Here is a 9,688-nt window from a genome sequence, read left to right on the forward strand (position 1 = left end):
CCACCGGAGTTGAACCGGTCCAGTTCTTCTTTCCCACCTAATATTCAACTAGTTCAGAGTGTTCCCACTGAAAATTAATTGGTTCAGAACCCTAAAAGTTGGTTCGGAACTGGAACCATAAAATGGCTGCCGGTTCCGTGAAAACACCAAAGGTTCCAAGAATCTAGAACGGAATCAGTTCTAAGTTATTTTGGTGGAAAAGGGGCCACTGCCACTGGCAGGCTGGGCTTTAATCTGTGTTCTTGCTAACCCACTGTTAGTATGTGTTCTCCAAGAAATGTTCAAATCCATCCACGGTGTGTGGCAATAAACAAAACAAATCACAATAAAGTCAAGAAAGTATGTTTTATTTTATCCACAAAAAAGGCCAGCAAATGGGTTAGCTGTGCATGTGTTGAATGAATCTCTAGTTAAAAGTACAACAATAAATTTCACAGCGTTTGTCATCAACGATACACCATAATAATATACAAAAACACTGCTCTGTGAACAAAATGTCGATCGTGATGCTCCGTACCGTTCATGTACAGTATATCAAATCATCACACGGAAAACGGAAACCAGGCAGTAAGGAATGATATCAAATCAATAATACGATAAAGACAGAGTTATCAGTCTGAGTCTGTGGTGTGAGTTATTGATTGTATGCTGCATGAAGTTTGTTAATAATTAAATGTCATTCTGAAATATTTAAAGTAAGCATTAGAAGGCACACATACGTTTTCGCACAACAGCAGTTAAGTTGGCACTTGAAATTTGAGGAGATAAACATGGTAAAGAACACCCTCCTTTCCTCACTCTTCTTTTATTCTAATGTTTTTAGATGATGAAACACTAACTGATGACCTGAAGTCCAGATTGTGTGTCAGTTCATTTGTTTTATTCGTGGAAATGGTCGTGTTTTGCTTATGTGTGTCTTGCACAGGGAAAAGGCACACATAATAAATGCACTTTTCTGTCTCTCTGACACATACTGTACGCACGCGCACACACACACACACACACACACACACACACACACACACACACACACACACACACACACACACACACACACATCCGTGTCATCCTGTCTGCATCCGTGCATACAGTAGGTCCAGCTGACATGTCACTCAGTGAGTAGGGTGTTATCTTACTCCATTTCCTTTAACCCTAGATCATGACTAATCGCAATTTGTCAGGCATAGCTTTCAGACACCTGTTGTGTCCTGTTCTGTTGGTCCCTGCTCTGTTTGCTTGCAACTTGGAATGGAGATATTATTGATTATTGGTATTATCAATGGAATTATATTAAATGTACTGTACTCGCACTGTACTGCACTCGATTCACTGATTTTAATTAATGACAAAACAATAATGTAAATAACCACACCCACATTACATGTGTATAACTACTTAGGAACAAAAATAAAATAAAACAAAATGTAATGAACATAAATACAGGTAAGACTTCTAAGTCAAAATGACTGATTCAAACGCGTCATTGGGTTAAGACTGGTTCACTGATGTAAATGGAAATGGCTGAATATTCTGTGATATAGTTCTGGCCCTCACTGGAAATCTCAACTGCAAAATCACTTAATTGGTCCTGGGCACATTATCCAGTGAATCTGCTCTTCCATCTGCTTCACAACAGAGTTGGGCCAAACAGTTTCTCTCCTACACAACTCAGTGGCAGGCCTTTGCTTTGCCTTAGGCGTGCGCACACACGTGCAGTCCCAGTTTAAACTGGAAAGAGGGGGATGAACAAGTGGTAGGCGTTGGCAATATGTCCTCATGGAGGAGTTTTCTCGCCAACAACACAACCTATCTCTGTGTAAAAAGTCTATACAAGAATGGTGTTGTTGTTGTTGTTTTATCATCAGGCAAATGGATATAACTTTGTATAAAATCAGCAGGCACTTTTTTTTTTCCTCTTCTCATTTCCTTTCCTGTTTAAACGGCCACAGGTAGACTACAACCCCCTACCACTCTCCTCCTCCTTGCTTCCTTCATTAGTAGTGCATCAATCTGAACGAGTCTCAGCGCTCTGTGCGGCCTCGTGCAACGACCGTCCACCTCCGGGCCCCGGCCCCCTACGGCCTGGACAGCGTGGTGTAGACCGGCTGGTCCCAACTGGACGCAGTGGGGCTGTGGGCAGCGCCCATGGACAGACTGTTGAGGATGGGACTGCCATAGGGCCTCCTGGACGAGTGGAAGTAGGGGTACTGGTAGAGGCTGGAGGGGTAGCCAGAGTAGGGGTTGTAATAGTTGGAGCTCTGGAGGTCGGTATAGTCACACTGGGAGCTGGAGAAGGAGGCTGCGGCCGATGTGGCCGAGGTGACGCAGGCCTGGCCGCCGTAGGAGCCATACTCGTGGGAGGGGGACCCGTGGGAGTGCTCGCTGTAGTGACTGGGACTGAGCTGCTCCGTCTTGATGTGGGCCCGGTGCTGCGGGCCCGCCTCGCCGCCGCTCGCCGGGGAGGACGCGGACATAGCGTTCTTGCGGCTCCAAGCCGCGGGGTGGCCACCGTAGGAGTAGGCGCCGCCAGCCGCCGGGTTCTGCCCGTGACCGTGGTGGTCCGAGGACAGGGCGGAGGAGGGGGGCACGCCGCCGTGGCCGTTGAGCGGGAGGTACTGGTCGAACTCGTGCACGTCGAAGGCCTCCATGTTGCTGATGACGTCGGTGCTGAGCTCCGAGATGTCCACGTTGCTGAAGTCGATGTTCTGCCGGCCGTTCTCCAGGAGACGCCGGCCCGCCTCGTGCTTCAGGTCCTGCTTCACGCCATGGTGCAGGTCCGTTTTAGGGGTGGTGGGGGGCGTAGGGGGACCGTGGGGTTGGCCTGTAGAGAACATCGAGCACAGGACTGAGTTTAATGCAATACATAAAGTCTGCTATGCAATAATACTACCACCTATTAGGGTAACACTAAAACAATCATTTTACGTATGCATAGGCCACAACACTTTATCATGCATCTATGTATATTTCATCAGACTATAAAGCTGAAACAACTTTACATTTAATTAGCACCTGCATCTATCGTATAGTTTATTTATTTGTTGAATTATAGCCCAGGTTCCTGCAGCAGCTCACCTGCATGTTCAGGGTGATGGTGTCCATCAGCCATCCCCGCCAGTCCTCCCATCCCTGGCTCAGCTTTGTACATCTGATGAGACAGATCGGCTCCAGAGTCTGTCTCGCTCTGGCCCGGCTTCACGTTCTTCCTTCTCCGTGGCTGGTACTTGTAGTCCGGATGGTCTTTCTTGTGTTGAACCCGAAGCCTCTCTGCCTCTTCTACGAAAGGCCTCTTTTCGTTATCCGAGAGCAAGCTATAGTTGAAAGATAATAATTATTTTATTATCCCGGTACGCTTAAGCACATAAAGTTAATTTGAGTCTTACATTTAATATTCAATTGGTCGGCCTATTTTATCCAAAACCTTCCCATATTGTTATATTCGAAATTATTTAAAAAGTTAGACAATTCTAACTGTCAATAAAATAGGCTTGTTCAAACAGGGATTAAGCCGTATTTCTTGGTAACAAATCGCTAGACTCCCTCGATCTAGACCAAAATAGTGCAAGGGACAATTTATTTTACATTATGACATCAAATTCAAATTTCGTATCCACCATAATTTCTTGCTAAACGGCCGACTTACCGCCATAGTTTTCCCAGTGTTTTGCTTAGCTCGGCGTTGTGCAGGTGAGGATACTGGTCGGCGAGCTTTCTGCGCGCCGCCTGCGCCCACACCATGAACGCGTTCATGGGTCTCTTAACGTGAGGTTTGCTCTTCAGAGCTCCGTTCCCCCGGACGGGCATGGGGACCAGGGACCAGTCGTATCCCTTGAGCACCTGAGAGACCGCGTCTCGTATGCATGCGGGGAAGCGCTCGTCGTCCTCGCCGTCCTTCTTGCCCAGGCCGGCTATCAGAGCCGATCCCTGGCCGTCCGAGCCCGCCGGCGAGGACGGAGCGTCCGAGTCCGACTCATCCTGTGACATGGAACTGTTGGTGCCCGCGGGACTGCACGGCGGGTCGCTAAAGGACTTGTCGTGCTCCTCCGTCATTTTTAACATGATTCGATCGGCTTCTTGGGGATGGAAATCCAAAAAAAGAAAAGAAACTGATCTTCTATTTTAAAAGTGCGTCCGATTAGTCAAGTGTGGATAGCCTAAACTGGCAGTGCGCCTTTTACGCACGGGGAACCATGGTAGGTAAATTCCTTTACACTTTCAGCAAATGTCGATCCGCCCGCTGTTTTCCTTGCCTGTGTTTGTTTTTATTCGGTCTTGTTTTCGCTATAATGTCACACGGGTGGTACAGCTGTAGAAGTAGAGGTCCGCAATGTGAGTGCAGAAGCTGAGCGATAGAACAACTTTAGTGTGGCGTTTAAGCTCTCACTCCACCTTCCGCACGGGATTGGCTGGATCAAATCACCACCTGCTCCCCATTGGTGGAAGGTTTTATGGGCTGTATAAAGTTTATTTTTTCCCCCCTCCTCGATGGTGACACATTTCTGTTTTTATTACAGTTCTGCATGTTGCACGGGTATGTTGAAATGTACATTGTAATGTAAATGTAGTCTCTGTTGTAAACTCGAACGCTGAAAAGTGGTGAACTTGAGATGTAGCCTATATAAACCTAGAGTTGTTGCACCATTAAAAATAATAGCCAAACTAATTAAGTAGGCTAAATGTATTAAAACATTTGACTAATTTTCGGTCCAATGCAACATCTAATTCTAAATAGAATTATCAGTAGCCTAGAAATAGAGGCGAAAGGAAATTCAAATAGGCTAACATGCTGAATCCTGAATTATAATCTGCAGGCATATTGATACGACAAACTTTTATTTTAAAACAAATATGCTCACGTTGCTTTTAAAAGGCTGATAAATGGCATCTGATGAGGATCAATAAGAAATGTTATCCAACAAATATGGCTTTTTATAGACCATGCCTATATCTGTTCATTTTAAATCGAAAAAGATTATAACTTTTTCGTTTTTCACTGAAATGAAAACTGTTGTGTGGCAATTTGCGATGAAATTAGATTTACAAAATAAATTAATAAATATAATGAGGAGAATTAGAGCAATATTTCGAATATAGCCTGCATGTTCACGCATAGGCAGGTTAAATGTTTCCACATCACTATAGCCTAATAATGAAAATCAATTGTGTAGCCAAATGTACAAATTGTAATTAAACCAAACGGTGTTAATATAATAACTTTATAAATGCAGTATATTTGTCTACTTGCATTTGCTCCGTCTTTTAAAGAGAAATGTAGGCTACAGAGACAGAGTTATGAACTAAATGTAACCACTGTAATTTTAGGCTTTATTATTGTCCATAACAAATCCCGACTTGTCTTTCCGCGCATAAGGAGTGTTGCATGCATTAGGCTATAACAGCATGCACTGCGCATATTATGGGTTCTGTTCATTGCAAAGTAGAAACACAGAATGATCCTCCCTTTCATGCATGTCAATTAGCGCTGAGCGATGGAAAAACAAGTGGATATGACTGACTATGAGTTCTTTCTTTCTTTCTTTCTTTCTTTCTTTCTTTCTTTCTTTCTTTCTTTCAAACATTTTATATCATCATACTCTTAAATCAAATTACTTCAATGGACCAGCAATCAAGTTTTCATATAGGGGGAAAAGATATATATTTTTTTTCTAAATGTCTAATTTGTAATTGCCAGGCAATTAAGTGAAGAAACACTGCTTCTCTCCCTGTGTGTGTGTGTGTGTGTGTGTGTGTGTACGTGCGTGCGTGCTTGCGTGCGTGCGTGCGTGCACACACACACACACACACACACACACACACACACACACACACACACACACACACACACACACACACACACATCTTTCTGACTCTGCATGTCCTCTATTTCTGTCTGCCTTTCCTCCTTTTCTCTCCATGCAGGGTGAAGTCCAGTGCAGAAGTGAATTTGAATATTTGCAAATGATACTTGCTTCCTGACTCAACTACAGTCACACCCGAGAACCCTGTTCTGTTGGACGGAGACAAAAGCCTCTGTTTGATAACGCAGGCCAATAACTGTAAAGTTCCACGTAAAAAAAACGCTCTTTTGTTATAATATCACTGCTCTATGTTCCTAATTTAAAGGGGGAAGTTATTCTATCACACATATAAGTCTGCGTGTTGTCCATGAGGGAGAAAAGAGTCGTCTCTCACCTCCCCAACCAAGCAGGTCTTCAACCATTCTGAACGCTAGATAGAAACCATGGAGATAAGAGGGCAGATTGAATCACTGCCTTTGTTATAAAGCTGCTCTTTGTGTCCAATGTATTGCGGTATGATTTTTATCACTGGCCTAGCCATGAAAAGACGAGGTATGTTTCAGCTGAACAGCAGTTTACTTTGCTCAATGCTCACTGCAGGGGCTGCCGAGGGAAAAAGGGAAACCTGTTGTGGAAATAAGTTGTGGCTTCTGAATGCAGTCTTCTTCTGCACGGAGGGGCTGTGCCTTGTTCAGCGAGGTAAGAGGCTTGGATGTGATTTTCTTTGTCTTTTAGTAGGTGCACAGTTAAATTCTCAGTGCTAATTTGACCCTGAGACAGCACCCTCAGAGTTACAAATGGATAAACGAACACTCAGGATTTGTCTGTGTGTATGTAAATGATGTGCTTAAGGAAAACTGTTTAGGCTGTGAATGTTAATGAAAACTGTTTATTTGACAGTGTGTTGCAAAACAATTATGGTTATTCCTGTGTATCTGCTTCAGACAAGATAATATGTTAGGCTTCTTGTTGGGAAAGTATAATTCCCATGTAATGCCATGAATAAGTTATGATTTAATTTTATGTATTTTTGTACCACAAATGATGTAACAGAATTCCACAATATTTTTAAACTGCTCTGCCGTCTACTAATCTGGCAGCCTCAGTGCTCAGCCTCAGTTTATGAAAGATGACAAAAGTCAAGTTCAGTGCATTTTGCATGTGTTTGTGTGTGTGTGTGTGTGTGTGTGTGTGTGTGTGTGTGTGTGTGTGTGTGTGTGTGTGTGTGTGTATGCGCATGCATACGTGTAAACGGACAGACACAAGACAGCGGTTTGATGTCAAACATGCCTGAATAATTCTCGCCTCATTCTAGTCCAGCTCTGCACATGGCAAAACATTCAAGCCAAGTCAAGTGTGTGTGTGTGTGTGTGTGTGTGTGTGTGTGTGTGTGTGTGTGTGTGTGTGTGCAAATTGTTGCAGCCAAAACAATGCAGCATATTTATTTGAAGATTTTGGCTTTGTTTGAAAGTATACTGTCCAGAGATACAGGAAGAGGGGTGACATGTGACTCAGCTTTAGAACCAAACTGAAAATCCAGGATGTGGTTATACGTTACAGTCAGCATAATTATGCACACAGTATTATATCTTGTGTATATTTCACTGCTGGTGTTAGCAGAGTCGCTGCGGAACGACACCAACATTTCCCTGCTTGTACCTTTATGAGTGAGTGACAAATAAACTCTTGATTCTTGACATTCAACATACTAAGTCATAGAGTAGGTTCAGTCACACAAAAACAACACACAGAAAGAGAAAGCCTTTCCTTAGAGTTGTTGCTACACCTTATCATTCGTCACTGAGCAAGTATACAACTATACTCTGGACAAATCAGTACGAGAATAAAAATGAGTGACAGCTCCTTTCAAGCTCTGCTAAGCGGTGTACTGACCGCAGTGTCTCCAGGCCAGAGACAGACACGCAGGCAAAAGAAAAGAGACAGTCCCTAAACAGATTCCAGCCTTTCGCCTTCATGGCTCCCTGTATTGTGGGGAGAGCTCTGGCCAAAGTCTGTGGGCTCTGGGCTCCTGATGAGAAAAGGAAGGAGCAACAATGAGGGAGAGGTAACCGCGCGTGAACCTTAAGTGTCCCATAGAGCCAAGGAAGGTTTTAATTTTCCTCTTTTGTGAAGATGCATCTCAAAAGAATGAGAGAAGGGGAAAGATTGGGGACCTCAGCTGAGACTGCTTTGCTGGGACGTCTTCTTGACTCTTGGTATAACTTCTACCCCACGAGTAAATTATACTCGCCTGCTTAAGTAATGCGCATACAAAATTAAATTACACAGTCTCCCACAGGAAGCTTGCATCCTTTCGTCTTTGCCCATGTGTTTTAATACACTTAGGCACGTCTCATTGCTCTAGCCAATTCATTTAAAGAAGTACTTAACTGATTCATTGGCATGAGCAACACATGACTGTATATTATAGAAGAAATAAAGTTTTGGCATTGACAGGTATGGTATATGATGTGAACGGGTGATGAGATCTTGCTGAATTGTATCAAATAATCTTATGGAATAATAGTAAGAGCATAATATGTTTTATCATACAATGACAATCTTGAAATATTTGCATTGTTTTCTAATTTCAAAAAGAAAAGAAAAATGGCAGGATTCGAAGTTATTGTATTGTCCACTTTCAATGTAAAATCCTCAAAAAGCTCAGATTGTCTAAAATTGGATCAGGTAGCCTACATTACTTTTACACTTGACATGACATGATAGTCTACTCTCTCAGAGTTAAATGAACACAGGACTAGATCCTTTACACCCACATGCTTGCAGCATTAGTTCATTGGGCTCGAGTAATCATTTCCTCATCACAAGTGACGCTAAAATCCTCAGGGTCAATTAAAATCTTGTTCAAATGGAACCAAATGTACACTTATGGGTCAGTTGTACACTCCGGGTTAACCATGTGAACTAACAATAACGTCCCTGTTCTAGGACCTTGCAATGCATTGCGTTTTGAGCTTGTAGATCGGCTGTTTTAGACAAAGATAAGGTGCAGAAGGAAAAAAGAAAGGAGTGGACCAAAGTTATGGACCCCTGTTAACTCCGCAGTCTCCGCTCAACAAAGTATACGATTTTTAGGAACTACTTGAATCCAATTAAGCGTCCATATTCTGGGGGGGAACATTATCCAAACACAGATCTACAAGCTCACATCTTGTCACATTGTGTCACGTTCAGAGCTTGTAGATCAGCTATTTCTCATGAAGAGATTTGGTGTAGACGGAAAAAAAGGTCCAAGTACAGAGGCAATTCAGGTCCACTTTACTACAGTTAGTGTAGAGGGTGGTTATACACACCGGCATGCCGAAGCCCGATATTACGACGTACCGCTATTCCGACTCATTACTAATCCTATCCTATCCCCTAACCGCATGCGGAAGTCACGTAGTCGGAATGGCAGTGCGTCAGAAATTCTCAGAATGCCACTCTGTCCCCGTAGACTAGGGTTAACACAGGATCTTACAGTGCACAGAGATGAAAGCAGTGGTCCTCTTGTTTTCTTATAGCCACAGACTAGAACACACCAGTGAGACGCCATGTCTGTCTGTGCGTTGGGGGGGAAAGAAAAGTGTTACGAATCTCCCTTGACTGGAGTTCACAAGGTGAACAGTGGGGACCTTCCTGTGGCCTGAACTCTGTCTCACTCAGACGATCCCGACCGCTGCCTAACCACATGTGGAGGCTGCTACCATGCTGTCTTTCACCCCAGCACCACATCAACCAGACCACCTCTATCTTTGGTTTCACACAGTCAGAAAGACAGATAATTAGTAGGGAATTTACAGTTACAGATGGGGAGACATGCATCGAAGAGGCATAGCGTTTTTACTGTACGGTGGCAGGATGCATGCGATGCTAGTGCGTAGACTAGC

General features: G+C 43.6%; 1 protein-coding gene across 1 annotated transcript; it reads right to left on the reverse strand.

The window, feature by feature from the left end:
• Nucleotides 1–331: 331 nt before the first annotated feature.
• LOC308324034 (transcription factor Sox-8-like) lies at nucleotides 332–4,318 on the reverse strand. Its single transcript, XM_080775937.1, has 3 exons — nucleotides 3,644–4,318; nucleotides 3,076–3,311; nucleotides 332–2,821 (listed from the first exon to the last, which is right to left on the reverse strand). Exons 1-3 carry the CDS (start codon nucleotides 4,057–4,059, stop codon nucleotides 2,076–2,078), a joined length of 1,398 nt encoding a protein of 465 aa, XP_080632063.1. The 5' UTR covers nucleotides 4,060–4,318; the 3' UTR covers nucleotides 332–2,075.
• Between the last annotated feature and the right edge of the window lie 5,370 nt (nucleotides 4,319–9,688).

The sequence above is a fragment of the Protomyctophum bolini genome (genome assembly GCF_963924005.1).
Source record: "Protomyctophum bolini genome assembly, chromosome: 11".
Classification (NCBI taxonomy): domain Eukaryota; kingdom Metazoa; phylum Chordata; class Actinopteri; order Myctophiformes; family Myctophidae; genus Protomyctophum; species Protomyctophum bolini.